Source organism: Oncorhynchus nerka, linkage group LG22, assembly GCF_034236695.1.
Source record: "Oncorhynchus nerka isolate Pitt River linkage group LG22, Oner_Uvic_2.0, whole genome shotgun sequence".
In the NCBI taxonomy this organism is placed as follows: Eukaryota; Metazoa; Chordata; class Actinopteri; order Salmoniformes; family Salmonidae; genus Oncorhynchus; species Oncorhynchus nerka.
The window spans coordinates 27,658,901-27,679,441 of NC_088417.1; the positions used below are offsets into that span (position 1 = coordinate 27,658,901).

At 42.2% G+C, this 20,541-nt stretch overlaps 1 protein-coding gene and 1 long non-coding RNA gene across 3 annotated transcripts in view; one reads left to right on the top strand and one right to left on the bottom strand.

Moving 5' to 3' along the window:
• The first annotated feature begins 7,919 nt into the window (after nucleotides 1-7,919).
• Nucleotides 7,920-12,185, top strand: LOC115105062 (uncharacterized). Its single transcript, XR_010460470.1, has 2 exons — nucleotides 7,920-9,815; nucleotides 11,306-12,185. It is a non-coding gene; the product is annotated as an uncharacterized LOC115105062 (long non-coding RNA).
• Nucleotides 11,550-20,541, bottom strand: part of LOC115105063 (phospholipid phosphatase-related protein type 5-like) — a 108,051-nt gene continuing 99,059 nt past the window's right edge. The window contains exons 7-9 of one of the 2 annotated variants that reach the window (XM_029626612.2): nucleotides 17,780-17,914; nucleotides 15,350-15,401; nucleotides 11,550-14,295 (exon numbers count right to left, since the gene is read on the bottom strand). In XM_029626612.2, the coding sequence (XP_029482472.1) occupies nucleotides 14,276-14,295; nucleotides 15,350-15,401; nucleotides 17,780-17,914 (207 nt within the window). In that variant the 3' untranslated portion in view covers nucleotides 11,550-14,275. The remainder of the gene's footprint in view (nucleotides 14,296-15,349; nucleotides 15,402-17,779; nucleotides 17,915-20,541) is intronic. The other variant, XM_029626615.2, reaches the window with a different exon arrangement.

Sequence of the window (20,541 nt, forward strand, 5' to 3'; positions counted from 1 at the left end):
GTAGAGATGGAGTCCTCCATCGGGGTATTGAGAGGCAGTAGGGCTGATTTGGTTAGATTCATTTTATAACTTGAGATGAAGCTAAATATATCTCTGAGCTTCAATGGGTTTGGGAGCGATTGAGATACATTGTCGAGATATATAAAAAATATCGCTCTGCGTATAATGAGATGAAGTCATCAGTATATTTTTGTGAAATTTGTGTTTTTTTCATCGATTGACGAATTGCATGGGCCAGGGGTTCCATGGATAATAAGAATAGCTGAGGCAAAATTGGATCGCCTTGTCTACTGCTAGTGATTCTGAACGGAGCAGAGCAGATATTGACTGTTGGCTGAGGGATTAGCATGTAGTATTTGAATTATATTAATGAAATTGGAGCAATTACCATATGTTCCAAGAAAGACCAGACATATGACCAATTTAGGTTTATCAAAAGCTTCTTCTGCATGGAGAGAGCTGTTGTTTCTAATTAACCTTCTAATGGAAGTTGTCCGAGGATAAATACTTTTTAACAAATCTACTTTGGCCAGTGTGGATCAATTTGGGTAATTATGTCTCGAGACAGGACTACAACATTTTGGAAAACAGTTGAATATCTGTGTTTATCAAAGATAGGGGGCGATTGTGAGAACACTAGGTGACATACTTACCTATTTTTACTAAAAGCATAATTCTCCCAAATGAACCTTTGTGGACGGCTGTATTATTCATTTTGAGCAATAGTGGACCTAATTGATTCAAACATTTTAAATAGACAGGAGGAATACCGTCCAATTGAGGTGATTTGCCTTTATTCATTCATTCATTCACTGTAACTCAGTAACTTTGAAATTATTGCATGTTGCATTTATATTTTTGTTCAGAATATGTAACTGATAATCAAAAGGACATGCCCATACTCCAATATGTCACAATAATGCCTTGTTATCTGAAGGCTGGCCATTTGCACCCCCCCCCCCCAATAGTCCAAATGTGGAATCTGTACCTTTGCCGATATCATATACAGTAATGGCTTTAGAACATTCCAAGATGTGATAGATACATACACATTAGCAGGCAACTATTCAGAGCTAGCCATGCAAAAAGTATGGTCCACAGATCTAATTGATTCTGAACCACCCTTTAACTGGAACAGAATATGAACCACAAATGTATACATTTTACATTTGTTCACAGACTGTATTTAACACCAAGGCCCCAACTCCCAACTGTTCACTGTGTCCCCTAATTAGGTTGGCACATTCCTTCATATGATGTGGATAAATGCATGTCATATGCAGTTAAATGCTTCAGAGGCAAAGTTACAAAATTAATTTAGAATTGAATACATTTTAAAGTGGAACAGACAGTGTTTTAACTACTTTGCAGATTTGAAACAAGCAACAACAAAAAATAACTTTATAAGAGGTTTTATAAATGGGTTCTATTCGGCACAAAATTCCATGAAGTCAGAATTGTTGGCAGAATATATGGACGCAGTTCAATGCATGATTAATATAATTCACTAATATATTTATTGGTACATTAGTTCAAAAAATATTCCTATCAGATTGTAAATCACAGCTGGCCTGGTACATTGTTTGCTGCCTCCACCCATTAGGAATGCGCTGTTTCAGTGTCAATGACTCAATATTTTGGACATAAATGGACAAATCTAACTAATGCTGGGAATGACAATACAATCACACTAACAAGGGCAATAATCCTAAATCAATCATAATGTGGCTAATAGGCTAGTGTATATATTTATGTAGCTATTTAGTTAGCAAGCTAACATCATGGAGCCTGACGTTAGCTAGCTAGCCAGCTAGCTGCTGAGAAGATGTCATGTTACCTTTTCCCCTCATATCATTTTTTGGTGGCTACAGCTAGAGATGCAGGTGTCATTTGTTTAGCTAGCAAGAAATGTGAATCGCTCTGCTGAACTTAAATGACTGTTATCCATTTAGCATATCTCTTGTGTTCATAAATTCACTCGGACTTACTCCGATTTCAGAGCACACATCTGAGTGTGCCAGAGTGCAATATAACTGATGCATTTACAAACACGCAACACCCGCTGAATATGACTGTCAAAAAAAGTTATTAAATTATTGCCAGCAGCACAGTTAGTCAACCACGCTCTAGATAACATCAAAACAGCCTAACCAGTTCTGCTATGCCGAGTAAAATGGTCAGAGTGAGGTGTTCTCTCATTTGAGAGTGAGGTGTTCTCTCACTGGAAATAGCTAGCAAGCTAGCCAACTTTAGCCAGTTAGCTTGGGTGCTTGACTGCCAACATTGTGAGGAACGCTTGGATCAACCCTACTCCTCGGCCAGAGTCCAGTGTCAATAGTGCAGTGTGCACCTGAACGCTCAGAGAGCGGAACGCTCTGAATTTAAGAACAGAAATCTGACAATTCTCTGAATTAGTAATGACCTATTGCGCACTCTGACACACTTGAACAACTTAGTTGTCAAACAAATGTATTTGGCATCGATCAAATGAGTCGGCAGGCAGGCAGGCAGGCAAGTTCTCATTCAGTTGTCAAAATGTGGTTTACATATTTGCAGAAATCCATTCAGGTGTATTTTGTGGCTTTTGGTGAATGTGTTCTAATGATCTAAAGTTACGCTGTTGCTGCTGCCTGTAAACACACAGTCCAGTTCAAAGTGAATGATGGCAGGTCCTACTGCCTGTAAACACACAGTCCAGTTCAAAGTGAATGATGGCAGGTCCTACTGCCTGTAAACACACAGTCCAGTTCAAAGTGAATGATGGCAGGTCCTACTGCCTGTAAACACACAGTCCAGTTCAAAGTGAATGATGGCAGGTCCTACTGCCTGTAAACACACAGTCCAGTTCAAAGTGAATGATTGCAGGTCCTACTGCCTGTAAACACACAGTCCAGTTCAAAGTGAATGATGGCAGGTCCTACTGCCTGTAAACACACAGTCCAGTTCAAAGTGAATGATTGCAGGTCCTACTGCCTGTAAACACACAGTCCAGTTCAAAGTGAATGATGGCAGGTCCTACTGCCTGTAAACACACAGTCCAGTTCAAAGTGAATGATTGCAGGTCCTACTGCCTGTAAACACACAGTCCAGTTCAAAGTGAATGATGGCAGGTCCTACTGCCTGTAAACACACAGTCCAGTTCAAAGTGAATGATGGCAGGTCCTACTGCCTGTAAACACACAGTCCAGTTCAAAGTGAATGATGGCAGGTCCTACTGCCTGTAAACACACAGTCCAGTTCAAAGTGAATGATGGCAGGTCCTACTGCCTGTAAACACACAGTCCAGTTCAAAGTGAACGATGGAAGGCCCGTATGGCAAATGGTTTATTTGCATAAAGTCCTACTGTAGCTCTGATTGGCTATGGCGAACCGGTCTGCATAAACTCTGGTCCTGGACAAGACAGATGTTTTTATTAGGTTTTATTTAGTACAGTGTCTATCAATTTTCTGATCGCACGGCCGCTTTCCCACTCTATATTGCTATAGAACTTTCACAAATGTCTTACTCTACGTGATTCCCAAACATTCTATGAATTTATGAGTGCCAGAAAATGGCCATATCTAAGTGCTCTTCTTCCTGGGGATGTATATGAACAGATTTTAATAAGATTTCACGTTGCTGAAACACTGTCAGTTCCACTTTAAATATTCAATGCTTTCCATCTATTTTGTTACTTAACGATGATAGCCCCATGAATCTCTTAATCAATCAGAGATGATTACTGCTGGCAGGCAGCACTGCTGCGATAAAAAGCATGGTTTTCGGGTGGGGAGGGAGGATGCGGGTGGGTGGAGGGGACTGAGTTTGGGTTAACTTTGAATGTATTTATTTGATTGGTTCTGTACATGTAACCCCCCTCTAAAAACGAAAAATGACAAAACTGAATAAAAAGTTGGCCACAAAAAAAAGATACACCAATATCACTGGGGCTGGGCCTCCCGGGTGGCACAGTGGTCTAAGGCCTTAGATTTGCGCCAGGTGGCACAGTGGTCTTAGACCACTGCATCGCAGTGCTAGCTGTGCCACCAGCGATTCCGGGTTCGAGCCCAGGCTCTGTCGCAGCCGGCCGCGATGGGGAGGCCCATGGGGCGGCGCACAATTGGCCCAGCGTCGTCCGGGTTAGGGAGGGTTTGGCCGGCAGGGATATCCTTGTCTCATCGCGCACTAGCGACTCCTGTGTCGGGCCGGGTGCAGCAGGCCGCGACGGCGAGGCTCTTGGGGCGGCGCACAATTGGCCCAGCGTCGTCCGGGTTAGGGAGGGTTTGGCCGGCAGGGATATCCTTGTCTCATCAGCTGATATCTCGTACATTAGCTGATATCTCAAAGTGCTGTATAGAAACCCAGCCTAAAACCCCAAACAGCAAGCAATGCAGGTGTAGAAGCACGTTGGCTAGGAAAAACTCCCTAGAAAGGCCAAAACCTAGGAAGAAACCTAGAGAGGAACCAGGCTATGTGGGGTGGCCAGTCCTCTTCTGGCTGTGCCGGGTGGAGATTATAACAGAACATGGCCAAGATGTTCAAATGTTCATAAATGACCAGCATGGTCGAATAATAATAAGGCAGAACAGTTGAAACTGGAGCAGCAGCACGGTCAGGTGGACTGGGGACAGCAAGGAGTCATCATGTCAGGTAGTCCTGGGGCATGGTCCTAGGGCTCAGGTCCTCCGAGAGAGAGAAAGAAAGAGAGAATTAGAGAGAGCATATGTGGGGTGGCCAGTCCTCTTCTGGCTGTGCCGGGTGGAGATTATAACAGAACATGGCCAAGATGTTCAAATGTTCATAAATGACCAGTATGGTCGAATAATAATAAGGCAGAACAGTTGAAACTGGAGCAGCAGCACGGCCAGGTGGACTGGGGACAGCAAGGAGTCATCATGTCAGGTAGTCCTGGGGCATGGTCCTAGGGCTCAGGTCCTCCGAGAGAGAGAAAGAAAGAGAGAAGGAGAGAATTAGAGAACGCACACTTAGATTCACACAGGACACCGAATAGGACAGGAGAAGTACTCCAGATATAACAAACTGACCCTAGCCCCCCGACACATAAACTACTGCAGCATAAATATGCACTAGCGACTCCTGTGTTGGGCCGGGCGCAGTGCATGCTGACCAGGTCGCCAGGTGTTTCCTCCGACACATTGGTGCTTATGGGTTGGATGTGCATTGTGTCAAGAAGCAGTGCGGCTTGGTTGGGTTGTGTTTCGTAGGACGCATGGCTCTCGACCTCCGCCTCTCCCGAGTCCGTACGGGAGTTGCAGCGATGAGACAAGACTGTAACTACTACCAATTAGATACCACAAAGTTAGGGAGAAAAAACATACAAAAATATTACTGGGGCTGTACATGTTCAGAAACACTGTACCTTAAATTACTGCCCCAATATTACACCTTTGTACCTAAAGGTACTGTCCCAATATTACACCTTTGTACCTAAAAGTACTGTCCCATATTACACCTTTGTACCCAAAAGTACTGTCCCATATTACACCTTTGTACCTAAAAGTACTGTCCCATATTACACCTTTGTACCTAAAAGTACTGTCCCATATTACACCTTTGTACCCAAAAGTACTGTCCCATATTACACCTTTGTACCTAAAAGTACTGTCCCCATATTACGCCGTTGTACCAAAAAGTACTGTCCCATATTACACCTTTGTACCTAAAAGTACTGTCCCATATTACACCTTTGTACCTAAAAGTACTGTCCCATATTACACCTTTGTACCTAAAAGTACTGTCCCATATTACACCTTTGTACCTAAAAGTACTGTCCCATATTACACCTTTGTACCCAAAAGTACTGTCCCCATATTACGCCGTTGTACCAAAAAGTACTGTCCCCATATTACGCCGTTGTACCCAAAAGTACTGTCCCATATTACACCTTTGTACCCAAAAGTACTGTCCCCATATTATGCCGTTGTACCAAAAAGTACTGTCCCTATAGTATCCTAACAGTAACAGTGCACTGCAGCAGGTGAGGGGTTAAATAGAGTGCGCCCTTGTCTATAAAACACTCCTAATTTATTATCCTGTGGTGGGATGGGAGCTTTAAGAGATGTCTTGTCCAGAGCCTTCTGTGGTGGACCAACCAGGCTACTGTTCCGGAAGACAGCATTTGGCTTGAGTAAGTCATCGATCAGTGTTTGGGCCTGTGTGGACAGAGCACTGCAATTATAGTCAGGCTCAGTGATTCATCATGACTGAAACAGGACCAGGTTGTGTCAGCCATTCAAATATGTCTCTCTCAATCTGTAACTGGATCCAGTCAGAGGGGGGGGGGGTATGGTTATGGGAAAAGACCCACTGCTCTCTACTGATGAGGATTATAATGGAATATAATAATAAAAAATGAAGAGAGCAATAATTAGGGGAAGTTATTTAGATCAAAGTTGCAAGCCCTTATGGAAAATACACATGATTTCACATGTGAAGTGTTCATGTTATGAGATTTTCTTGTGATCAAATAACCTTTCACATGTGAAATCATGTGAAACCATGTGGTTTTGGAACACTTCACATGCGATGATATTTCACATGAAGTCTCACATGTGGATTCTTTCACATGAGATTTCACAGGTGATGCCCGGCAAACAGACATTTGTCGTTAAGATGTACCCAGAGCATCAAGCATACACTATACAGTGCCGTTGGAAAGTATTCAAACCCCTTGACTCCACATTTTGTTACGTTACAGCCTTCTTCTAAAATTGATTAAATAAAAACAATCTTCATCAATCTACACACAATACCCCATAATGACAAAGTGAAAAATGTTTTTTAGACATTTTAGCAAATGTATGAAATGTTTCCATTGATCTTCCTTGAGATGTTTCTACAACTTGATTGAAGTCCACCTGTGGTAAATTCAATTGATTGGACATGATTTGGAAAGGCACACACCTATCTATATAAAGTCCCACAGTTGACAGTGCATGTCAGAGCAAAAACAAAGCCATGAGGTCAAAGGAATTGTCCGTAGAGCTCTGAGACAGGATTGTGCCAAGGCACAGATCTGGGGAAGGTACCAAAACATTTCTGAAGTTCCCTCAAGAACACAGTGGCCTCCATCATTCTTAAATGGAAGAAGTTTGGGACCACCAAGGCTCTTCCTAGAGCTGGCTGCCCGGCCAACCTAAGCAATCGGGGGAGAAGGGCCTTGGTCAGGGAAGTGACCAAGAACCCGATGGTCACTCTGAAAGAGCTCTAGAGTTCCTCTGTGGAGATGGGAGAAACTTCCAGAAGGACAACCATCTCTGCAGCACTCCACCAATCAGGCCTTTATGGTAGAATGGCCAGACGGAATCCACTCCTCAGTAAAAGGCACATGACAGCCCGCTTGGAGTTTGCCAAAAGGCACTTAAAGACTCTCATACCGTGAGAAACAAGATTATCTTTGGCCTGAATGCCAAGCATCACGTCTGGAGGAAACCTGGCACCATCCCTACGGTGAAGCATGGTGGTGGCAGCATCATGCTGTGGGGATGTATTTCAGTGGCAGGGACTGGGAGCCTAGTCAGGATCGAGGCAAATACTGTATGAATGGAGCAAAGTACAGAGATCCTTGATGAAAACCTGCTTAGGACCGACACTGAGCACACAGCCAAGACAACACATGAGAGGCTTCGGGGTACGTCTCTGAATGTCCCTGAGTGGCCCAGCCAGAGCCCGGACTTGAACCCGATCGAACATCCCAGGAGACCTGAAAAAGCTGTGCAGCAACGCCCCCCATCCAACCTGACAGAGCTTGAGAGGATCTGCAGAGAAGAATAGGAGAAATTCCCCAAATACAGGTGTGCCAAGCTTGTAGCATCATACACAAGAAGACTCAATGCTGTTTTTTATCATAGTGATAGAAAACGCTCAAATTGCTGAAATAAGTACATGAAATCAATGATGAGAGAATAGTGAGATTAACTGATTAGTAAAATAGCAGTGGAGATGTCACTCTTTTGCTTAGAGATGTAGTATAGGTAATGAATCTGTAGATGACTCCTGAGAATGCTACGGAGTTTGTGGTGCAGGAAAAAGATCAGCATACTCCGAATCCAGAGATTGTGAGTCCCAGGTCGGGTCATATTGAAAAGTCAGCACTAAGTGATCATGTCAAGTGTAATCATATTGATTAAAGATGTTTACGCTATTTTAGCTGAACAGCGTACCACTTACCTTGAAACACCCATACCATTTTATTATATTTTCATGTTTTCACCTCACATGTAAATCTCACATGTGAATTGCAGTTTCAAATTTGAAATGTTGGTGAAATTTTGCATCCATCCCCATGTCACATTTATTTCACGAGATCTTGTTTTCACATGTAGCTTAATGTTATCACATTAACTTCACATGAGATCACGTGAAATTCATGTGGTTTTTCCGTAAGGGTGGTAAACACTCTTGGCTTTTGGGTCTATTTGCTTGAGGGAATTTTTTTCCTATGCTATTTTTATGTTATTTGTTTCCTAAAGAATGTGTGTGATTTAAACACAGTGAAAATGCTGAGGGTTTAAACATCACTGACATTGGTGTTAAGGCTTTGTAGTATGGCTGAGAACAAACATACCTATCCTGTTTTATCATTAAATCCGTAACGATGGCATTTTCTCCATGTAAATGATTCACTTTGTCTTCTATCACTTTTGCATTTGTAATGAGCTGATTTCAATGCGTTGGTTCGAGGGCTCGTGCTGTAGCCTAACACACTCCCACAGCTGAGTAGTGTGACAAGATTAGAGCTGTAAACATGAACATTCTCCCGTCATTTTTTTCTCTCCCAGATGAGAATGAATTTCACGGACGCCAGAGGGTTAGAAGAGAGTTAAACCTGAACTGCAGATGTTTGGATGTGAGGAATATCGTAGTGTCGTCCCATTTGATATCTGGGCCACGGTCCTATGCAGTAGAAGAAGTGGGGGATGGGATGGAGATAGAGGAGAAGCTCACTGCCAATCTCGTTCCTCTCCCAGTGAAATCTCCTAGACAGCTCCAGAATAACCCCTGCTGGGAGAGATTTAACACGTCCAATTCCAACTGTGCTCAGACGCATTCCCAAACGGGCGTCGACGATCCTCCACCTCAGAAGAATAGAAAAGTTGCTCAAAGCAAAAAATATTCCTCACCGCAATCTGAACAAACAAACATCAAACAACAGAGACTGAAGCAGCGACTGCTGCCACTGACCAGGTCCCATTGGGGCCCAGCCTCTTCATGTGTTTTGTGTGTAGAGCAGTCTGCAGAGGAACTAGAAGTGCCATGGCGGTGTAGGGCGATGGTGGCACAGAACCCTGAACCATCTCGGCTCCCTTCCAGAATCCTGCCAAACCTCCAAAACACAATTAGAGCATCTGGCTGTGAGATACTGGAGCTGTGCCGACGTTTGTCCTCTAGGATGAACTATGTGAACCATGTGAGCCCGACCACATCTGGAACTGGAACTAGACCAGTGGGTTGGAGGTTGCTTGGGAAGCCCGTCGGGGACAGCGGAGCACAGGTGCGGGTCAGTCAACCAGAACACCACTCCTGGAAAGTGAGAAAGTTCTCTGGGGCATCAGTTGACAGCCACAGTCTCACCAGCCTTCTGCATAATAGTGATTGTGGTTCTGGTGTATCCAGGGGCAGCCAGACCCAGACACATCTTCCAGATACTGGGCTCTCTGGCTGTGCTAAAGACAGCAAAGGAGACAGCCAACAGCATGGACGGAAGGTCAGCGGATCCAGGAGGGACCAGAGAGGTGGAGGTGGGGTTGGAAAAGGGAGACAGATGCCCAGAGAAGAATCCTTGCGGTGGGGTGAAGGATCAACATGGCCTTGGGTGAGTATTTCCACAGCTCCATGGCGACTCTCTGTCACTCCACTCAGAGTGTACACATCCTGACAGACTGGCAGGTCAGCTCAGTACTGCCAGTTAAGTGCTGCCACCATCATTTACTAGTTGCATGTGCATAACAGAAGCTGCCCATCTGTCAACCACGCCTGTATTCTTCACCTCCAAATAAAATTGGAACGTAATTATCGTTGGAAAATCTCAATTCTAAATTAAGACCACATTGGTACCTTTTTAATTTCTCTCGTCTATGTAAATGACTGTGAATGGAAACATAATGACATCCTGCTTTACTGTAATAATACTACTATTCTTCCGGCTTTCTCGTCAAACATTAGGTATTATCAGCAGCACCCTTTACAAAACGTTTCAGTCTCAATTGAAACAGGTGCTTTCAGCTCGCAACAAAGATCACAAGGACATTGTTATATTTAGAATTGCTTCAAGTGAACACAATTCAAGACCAGAATATGAATGTCTTTCTTTATGTAGTACGTTCTAATAGGTTTGTAATAACTCTATAGGTTCTTTAGAAACCCCAGGATCCATTTGGTCCAATACATAATTAATTTCCATGGCAACACAAAGTGGATCAAGTGGATCAAACGGCACATATGCTTGGGAAGTCTTTGAAGATTTGAAGTTCACATATGGATGAATGTTCGCATAGAGATTGAATGGGTGCGATTTTGTCAATTGAAGACATTGTATTCAGGACGACAGAGGCACTTCAAAGTCATGCAGAGTAGTCTTTCAATCTCATCATTCCTCATTCAGAGTGGATATTGTATGGTGACAGTAATAGTAAGTCTGAGAGACTGTTTTCTCTTCTCTATGAAATGGACTGTATTTGTCACATCATCACATATCATCTTTTTTTCTTCTGGTATGTTCCTTCGAATAAGCGCTCCTATAGCACTTTAAGTATTTCCGATAGAACTAAGTTAACTAACCAATTCCTTTCCCATGTGTTTTTTTGTAACCCGAGGTGGGAATGCTGTTGTAAATCACAGAGAGAAACCCCCTCAGAAGTGGCCTCTGTGCACCTGTAGATGTCTGTATGTATCACATGTCTCAAAGTAGGAGTGCTGATCTAGGTTCAGATCTCCACGTCTATGTAGTGTTATTAAAAGATGATCTAACAGGCTAAACTGATCATAAATCAGCACTCCTCCGAGACACTTGATACATCCCACATGGGACAGATAAGACAGATCAGTGTGCCAGGAGATTCTATAGAATGAAGGAAACCTGTGTCACAAATGGCAGCCTATATCCTATATAGTGCACTACTTTTGACCAGATCCCCTAAGGGTTTTGGTGTCGTTTGGGAGCCAGACAACAGCTTCAGAAATGCTCTGTTCTACAGCATATATCTCTACTCTGGTGACTGACTGTTATAAATGGCTCTCTGCCGCTTGTTCCCTCTTGTGATGGATGGTTGTTTGTTTGTTTGTTTTCTTGTCTGTCTTCCGTAGGACTCCGAGAGTCAGTCAAGGAACCAGCGGCAGAACGAGTCCCCAACAGACTGTGATGTCACCCTACTGCACATTGTGCATCTTTTACAGTGTAGGTCAGTCAATCTGTCTCATGTCAGGGAAGAAGGACAATTTGGAGATGATTTTCAACATATCCTTCACAACAGACAAACTTGACTCAAGCAACATAGCAAGATATTTAGTATTCAGAGTAGGTTAGTGAATGGACAGGAGGAGCGAGCAATCTTGATATAATTATTTTTTATTCCAAGACTGTAAATTGAATTTTGTCTACAGTGTAAAAGGTCATGATAAAAAGACAAAGGAATGAAATAGAAGTTTGGTAAAACAACTGGGTGACCAGAATATCAACAACATCCATACAAAATGATTCACTATGCTAAATAATGACAATGTAACAGTCTAACTTCAAACCAGGGAAGAACAAGAAGAAAAACCTGTCATTTAAAAAAAAGATCAGTAGCTAGGTTGCATGAAAGTCTTGCCTATGGACCAAAAGTTTAACAAAAAGGTATGAATGTGTAGATTAGCAAAAAGGTATGAATGTGTAGTTTAACAAAAAGGTATGAATGTGTAGTTTAACAAAAAGGTATGAATGTGTAGTTTAACAAAAAGGTATGAATGTGTAGTTTAACAAAACGGTATGAATATGTAGTTTAACAAAAAGGTATGAATGTGTAGTTTAACAAAAAGGTATGAATGTGTAGTTTAACAAAAAGGTATGAATGTGTAGTTTAACAAAACGGTATGAATGTGTAGTTTAACAAAACGGTATGAATATGTAGTTTAACCAAATGTATGAGTATGTAGTTTAATCAAATGTATGAGTATGTAGTGTAACCAAATGTATGAGTATCTAGTGTAACCAAATGTATGAGTATCTAGTGTAACCAAATGTATGAGTATGTAGTGTAACCAAATGTATGAGTATGTAGTGTAACCAAATGTATGAGTATGTAGTGTAACCAAATGTATGAATATGTAGTGTAACCAAATGTATGAGTATGTAGTGTAACCAAATGTATGCGTATGTAGTGTAACCAAATGTATGAATATGTAGTGTAACCAAGTGTATGAGTATGTAGTTTAACTAAATGTATGAGTTTGTAGTGTAACAAAAAGTTCTGAGTATGCAGTAGAGGTTGTAATACAACATAAATAGAGGAAATATTAAAGTCAAAGTATAACAAAATCAGAACATAGTCATGTGCACTTGTATAACATGGTATAGCTATGTTAAAGTAATACTAGTCCATTAACACATGTACTGTACTTTTTGTGAACAAACACACACATACATACAGTGCACAACCATAAGAAAATAGACAGCCATAATGTCTGACAGAAGGATATTGACCTACAGTATGTATACATTTTATACAGTTCACTTTTTCCATCATTTGAATATAATAACACTAACCGTTAGGTCTTGCGATGCACATGTTAGCAGATTTGACAAATCCTGAATGTTCTAGACATAATTACGTATATTTTCCAAGCAGCAGCGGTATGGGCGGCCATCTTGCCTGCGTTTCTGAGTCAAGCTTGATTTTAAAGTGCTGCTGTTATCATGTTCCTGTGTTGTTGTGTCCTTTATGATAGTTCAGTGCTTTAGTGATCATTACAAAAATATAGATTTCAGGGGCAACATAATGGGGACATCAATATTATGCTCTGCTCTTCTCTACTCATGGGCAAAACAGTCAGAAAATGAATGTTATTGCTCCTCTTAAAACTATTTTCGCATTGACTGGGGTTGGTCGATCGAATCGCAGCTTGCATCGCAAAGTGCAGTTTTTTCCCCTGCATACTCTGAGGTGTCTTAGGACGAAAGACCCTTTTCAAATTTCACCAGTGACAGATGTGGTATTGTTGAACCTCAGTTACATACATTAATATCTGAGAGAATCATAGTAAGACAATGACGTTTCACCATAACACAACAAATCTCAATATTGGCCTGTGAGACAGTGACACAGTTCCCTGTCACATGCGTTCACATGTATCAACAATAGACTTAAAGTAATTACTAAACGATTAGCGACATTGTGCTCCATTCACTGTATCCCTTCCACACCAGAGAGAGAGCTGAATAAAGAGAGAGAGAGAGAGAGAGAGAGAGGACACACACGCTGACACACAGATGACAACCAACCCCTCTTCGAGCTCCAAGTGATGGCGTATCAGCTTTAGGAACTGCCACATGAAGCGACATGAATAAAAGTGAAGCAACATGAATAAAAATGAAGCAACATGAATCAAAGTCTAACCAACATCATTGGTTTGCATTTCTCATAATCTGGGGTTGAAATATATGTCCCTGTATGTGGCAACAGGGACATTTTTCAATCTACAAATTCAACACAACATACAGTAGGCTACATTTGAGAAAAATAATGCTCCCTAGCTTCCCATTATTTAGGATACTGATAATGTAACAATGCTTATTGTACACAAAATAGAGTCCAATGATGAAATATAATTTACATGAAGCGATGGCAGAATGAATAAGAACATATCCGACCAACATTGTGGAAAAAATGTATCAGTCACTTCCATGATGAAGTCCTCTCTTCTACAGTATAAAGTGGCATCTGGATCACAGCGTGTCAGCATTTCTGCTTATAATGACAAGTCGAGTTAATTCAAGTTGAATCAGGTCAATTTTCCTCATTTAGGGATTAAGTCCAAAAATAGATGAAATAAATGCAGTAAACACATGGAGAAACACAGCAAAGAGCTTCCCATCAAGCTATTGAGGAGTTTTTACATGACTGCGGCATAGGATATGATACAGGGACTGACAAGACAACAACACAGACAGACCTTATACAGTAGCTGTACATAATGACTTAGCGTTGCACCCCGACTATTACATTTTTGATTGGACGGTGAAGAGCGTTGATGTCCAATGGGTTTGCAAAACGGACGATTCAACGTCATGTGACTTCAGCGAAGGTGATGTGATTCTAAAAGGAGGAAAGAAAGAAAACAATTACGTGAGACAAGTTACACAAAAAGTATTTGTTTTTTTATCTCAAGAAATGAAAGCTTTTGAAATGAGGCAGGGTTAAGTAAGTCGTTAAGAAGCTGAACGCTCTAAATTCTAGTTGCTATATTCTAGTTGCTCTAGATTCTAGTTGCTCTATTCTATTTGCTCTATTCTAGTTGCTCTAGATTCTAGTTGCTCTAGATTCTAGTTTCTCTATTCTAGTTGCTCTTTTCTAGTTGCTCTAGATTCTAGTTGCTCTATTCTAGTTGCTCTATTCTAGTTGCTCTAAATTCTAGTTGCTCTATTCTAGTTGCACTTTTCTAGTTGCTCTAGATTCTAGTTGCTCAAGATTCTAGTTGCTCTATCCTAGTTGCTCTATATTCTAGTTTCTCTGTTCTATTTGCTCGATTCTAGTTGCTCTTTCCTAGTTGCTCTAGATTCTAGTTGCTCTATTCTAGTTGCTCTATTCTAGTTGCTCTAGATTCTAGTTGCTCTATTCTAGTTGCTCTATTCTAGTTGCTCTAGATTCTAGTTTCTCTATTCTAGTTGCTCTAGATTCTAGTTTCTCTATTCTAGTTGCTCTAGATTCTAGTTGCTCTAAATTCTAGTACTATAAAGCCCATGTTTTCCCCCATGTGGATATGGGAAACAACATGTCAGTTTATTTCCTGGTTCTTTCATAAAACTTTAATGCATTATGATAGATACTGCGTCTGCTGCCTTCATCAATGAAGACTAGGGATGCTGTACTGTATGCCTATGAGCAGGGAGGGAGTCATCTTCAGGTAGCTTTTCTCAAAAAAGCTCTGTCAGTAAAGCAAGGGAGAGGGGGAACCCGATTGTATTTTAGTGGTCATACAGTATGCTTTCAAAAGTAGCCAAAAGTGGCACTTCAAGATTAATGTGAGAGCCTTAGAACGACCCATACTAACGCAAGAGGGTGGGATGGCGGGGAGTGGGCATGCAGAAACAGGGGGGGCAGCTGTGGGTGAATAGGGGGGGTGCAGGGATGTACTGTAGCTATGTGCTACCTTGATAATGTGGTTCAACTGCCATATAACCCCTGTCCGCTCCTGCCCAGATCTGAAACCAACCAAACGAGCCCGTGTCAGATGCAGTGGTCTCCTTTTAAGCAAACTACAACTGGTAAAGGCTTCATATGGCATTCATAAAGTCTTCATAAGCACCTTATAGAGGTTTTATGAAGGCTTCATTGAGCCTCAAAAGTTGTGGTTTGTTTAAAATGGGACTGATGCAGTTATTTGTCAGTGTTGCTGGGTAAAGAAATGGTGGAAGAGTTACCCCACCACAGTCTGACTGCTGTAGTTGAACAGGCTGCTAATACGTCACATCACATTATCCATAGCGCTACTCACTAGCTAGTCACTAGAATTTGCAGATGTTCTTTTCTTTAGCATACATTTGTGCATGCTGAGTTTGATGTCAGATGTCTTGGGGCTATGTTTAGAACAGGTTATTTTCCGGCTGAGGGTGTCATTGGCAATGATGAAACATTGCTAGACTTTTTTTTATGGCATAATCAACACCCATAAACAGTGTTAATGTTGACTTCTGTGTGTTAATTCTTCAAGTGCAATAACCTGTCATAGCAGCTGATTGAATATACACTACATGGCCAAAGGTATGTAGACAAAACTTCAAATGAGTGGATTCAACTATTTCAGCCACACCCGTTACTAACAGGTGTTTAAAATTGAGCACACAGCCATGCAATCTCCATAGCAAAACATTGGCAGTAGAATGGCCAATACTTTCAACGTGGCAACGTCATAAGATGCCACCTTTCCAACAAGTCAGTTTGTCAAATGTCTGCCCTGCTAGAGCTGCCTTGGTCAACTGTAAGTGCTGTTATTGTGAAGTGGAAACATCTAGGAGAACAACGGCTCCGATGGACGAATTTGGGTTTGGCGGAAGCCAAGAGAACGCAACTTGCCCGAATGAATAGTGCCAACTGTAAAGTTTTGTGGAGGAGAAATCTGGGTTCCGCCTAGGATCCTTAGTTTCAGTGCAGGGAAATCGTAACAGCATACAATAACAAAGCTACAGCAATGACATTCTAGACTATTCTGTGCTTCCAACTTTGTGGCAACAGATTGGGGAAGGCACAAAGCAAGGTCCATACAGAAATTATTTGTCAAGATCGGTGTAGGAGAACTTGACTGGCCTATACAGAGCCCTGACCTCAATCCCATCGAACAACTTTGAGATGAATTGGAAAGCCGACTGCGAGCCAGGCCTGATCACCCATCAATAGTGCCCGACCTCACTAATGCTCTTGTGGCTGAATGGAAGCAAGTCCCCGCAGCAATGTTCCAACATCTAGTGGAAAGCCTTCCCAGAAGAGTGGAAGATGATGTAGCAGCATTATTTTGGAAATAGATATTAAATGAGCAGGTGTCCACATACTTTTGGCCATGTAGTTTATATCAACAGAAACTCATCAGAAATGAAAAGAGAAAGAAGGAAAAGAAAGCACTTCAACCAGGAGTTGCCAAATACTATGGACACTGAATAGTCAAATTCATCTTGGCCTGATTGGAATCTCCTTTGGCCCATTGGCTGCCTGTCTAACAGGCCCAGTTGGTCAGATGGTCAGCCAGTCTGTCTGTGTAGTGTCTGTGTCCCAAATGACCCCTATTTTCTACATAGAGCACTACTTTTGAACAGACCAAGTAGTGCACTAGAAAGAGAATAGGGTGCCGTTTGGGATGCAGCCAGTGTGTTCCAGAGAGTTGGCAGGCAGGCTCGGAGCCCTCACACAAACGGGTGCATACGTTTATTGCCTTGTGTTCTGCAGGTGCTCGAAGTGCCCAAAGCGGCCTCTGATCCAGCGAAAGAACCCCAGAATGCGCTCTTTGAACGATTGAGGAGGCTCATCCTCATCGTCTGTCTCCTACAGGAGTTTAGTGGTATAGATATGCATAGAATGTTTAAGTTACACTGAGTGTACAAAACATTAAGAACACCGCTTTTTCCATGACAGACTGATCAGGTGAAAGCTATGATTCCTTATTAAATCCACTTCAATCAGTGTAGATGAAGGGGAGGAGACAGGTTAAAGAAGGATTTGTAAGCCTTGAGACAATTGAGACATGGATTGTGCATGTGTGCCATGGACAAGACAAAATATTTAAGTGCCTTTGAACGGGGTATGGTCGTAGGGTTGAGTTTGAGGGGTGTAGGGGATAGGGTATGCCCACAGAGTGTAGGGCAGGGATGGGTAACTCCAGTCCTCGGTGGCCTGATTGGTGTCACACATTTTGCCCCAGCCCCAGCTAACAAACCTTACTCCAATAATCAACACATTTTCAGTTTAGAATTAGTTTAATCAGCTGTGTTTGCTATGGATAGGGAGAAGTGTGACACCAATCAGCCCCCCAAGGACTGGAGTTGCCCACCCCTGGTGTAGGGTGTAGTGTATAGGCCATGGGGTTGAGTACCTGCGAGGCGATGTACTTCTCCAGTGGGCTCTCCACTCTGGACATGTTCATCATGGGAGCACTAGGCATGTTGTCCTGCGGGGGGTCTTCACTGAGCAACAGCTTGCCTTTGAAGTTATGCACCACACACACCACCTAGAACACACACAGCAGGGGGAGACAGGAGGCACGCACGCACGCACGCACGCACGCACGCACGCACGCACGCACGCACGCACACACACACACACACACACACACACACACACACACACACACACACACACACACACACACACACACACACACACACAGAGGGTGGAAGGGAGACACAATAGTCTCTATCAACATAACCATTCTCACACAGACAGGGGAGAAGACTTACATATAGAATCATATAGGATTCTGCCCTCCATGATTCCTTAATGAGACGTTTCAATCTGCAATGGCTTGAAGCCGGAAGAAATTGCTGTAAAAATGTGTGTGCGCACATGCACGTGCACTCATGCCCAATATGTGTGTATGCGTGTCTGATGTGTGAGAGTTGGCCTCTTTAAGCTTGATATGCATGCCTATCCTGAAGCGAGTTAGCTCTCACAATGGATGGTGTATGACACACTCCAGTAAAGGCCAAAACCAGGCTTTAAGCTTCAAAATGAGGTGATCAATCTTACAGTTGGCGTTAACAAAACTCTGTGTGTGTGTGTGTGTGTGTGTGTGTGTGTGTGTGTGTGTGTGTGTGTGCGTGCGTGTGTGTGTGTGTGCGTGTCCGTGTGTGTGTGCCATTCCCTCCCGTTCTCATTCTTCTATACTGGATGCGTTTCGCCCTGCGGTGATAGGGGGAGAATAGAATACATATCTGAGCCCTTTGTTGCTCTAAATTAGTTGCTTTCATTCCTTTCTCCTTTTTCGTTTCCCCGAGCCAATCCATTCCTTTATGCAACACACCATTCCAAAGCCTTTCAAAAGCCTAAAGTTTATTGCTCCCAATAAATTATCTAGCTCCTACTGAGCAGGAAGGTGTTGATAATTGGTACAATAAAAAGCACAAAGCAAAGAGTTGGGTAATGTCTACCATTATTTTATTTTTTTGACCATTTACTCATCAACAACAATAACAATTGTTTTTCAGCATTGTTTTTGTTGGATGGCGTTTACTGTGATAGTAGTGGTATTAGAGTGAGAGGAGAGGAAGACGGAGAGGGTAGTTCTTCCCAACGGTGGGTGTAGCTATGAGCACTGGTCGTATTGGAACCCCAGTCACCTTACCATCGGGCAAGGAGAAAGATATCTACAGTCCCAAATGAGCTAACGCAAACACTCCCTAATGCTAGGGGTTGTTACAGTATGGTACTCAGCTATTACAACATTACAACTATTACATTACAGCTATTACAACAACAAGGGACCGGGGGCTGTGACACAGCGATGCCATAGTGTTGTAGTGGATTTAAAAAAATCTGTATTACTTCTCACATTTTCATATCTCCTCTTGCACTTCTTGTTTAAGGAAGACTTTAATGATTCGTTAATGAGGTGACTAACAGTCAGTCACTATTTATTTTTATCTGTATTTAACTAGGCAAGTCAGTTAAGAACAAATTCTTATTTACAATGACGGCCTACACCAGCCAAACCCGGGCGATGCTGGGCCAATTGTGGGCCACCCTATGGGACTCCCAATCACAGCTGGTTGTGATACAGCCTGGATTCGAACCAGAGTGTCTGTAGTGATGCCACTAGCACAGAGATGCTGCGCCACTCGGGAGCCCCCTAAGTAAAACACTTCTAATATAAGCCTGTCTGCCCTCGATTCTCAATTTGATCTGTCGTGATATGAACCGACTTCCGACAGATTAATGACTTTACTCAATCAGATCATCAATCAATGTGAATTTGAGACACCTCATTAAAGTAGCGTCTGATGATCAATCATATGCTTGAGCACCAACCTTGGAATGGTAAACAATAGCATCATGCCACAATAAGAGTTAAATCGTTTTACACTTATTTCATTTCAATGCAATCCTGAGAGGCAGCAAGGATGCTCTGTCTATATGGATGATTTTAAGAATAGAAAACATTTAATATTATTCAAATCACATGAGGTTAACTCTCCTTAGACGATAACCAATGGAAACCTTAGAAGTAGAAGGATAAGATATAAATGGAGGGATCTAATGTGTTTGGCTCGCACCAAGTTTGATCGATTAGAATCATTTGATCGATTAGAATCATTTAGGAAAGGTGGTACTTTATAGCATTGAACAGTGAGCACTGTTCAATGCACTGTTCAGCTTTAATGAAGAGGTCTTTCTTCAGAGTAAACAGCATATTCTCCTAGCCTAGCCCAGCCCACTTCCCTATTCATCTCGCTTCCTTGTGCTAGAGAGAGAGAGATCGAAAGAGAGGGAGCGAGAGAGGCGGTTTGATCTTATTTCTCTGGGTCCCCTATCTCTTTCATCCGCTGACATGCCTTATCTGAGCGGAGCGCTGATTACTGGAACTCTCAAACGCGTGTCTCACAGTCTAACATGCATGCAGCACAGACCGTGCACAGAGAGTGTTAGAAACAACACACCTGCACATACAGTGCCTTCGGAATGTATTATGACCCCTGGACTTTTTCTTCATTTTCTTACATTACAGCCTTATTCTAAAATTGATTTTTTTTTAACATCTCAACATTCTACATACAATACCCTGCAATGACAAAGCGAAAATAGAAATAGCTTTTTTATATAAGTATTCAGACCATTTGCTATGAGATTCGAAATTGAGCT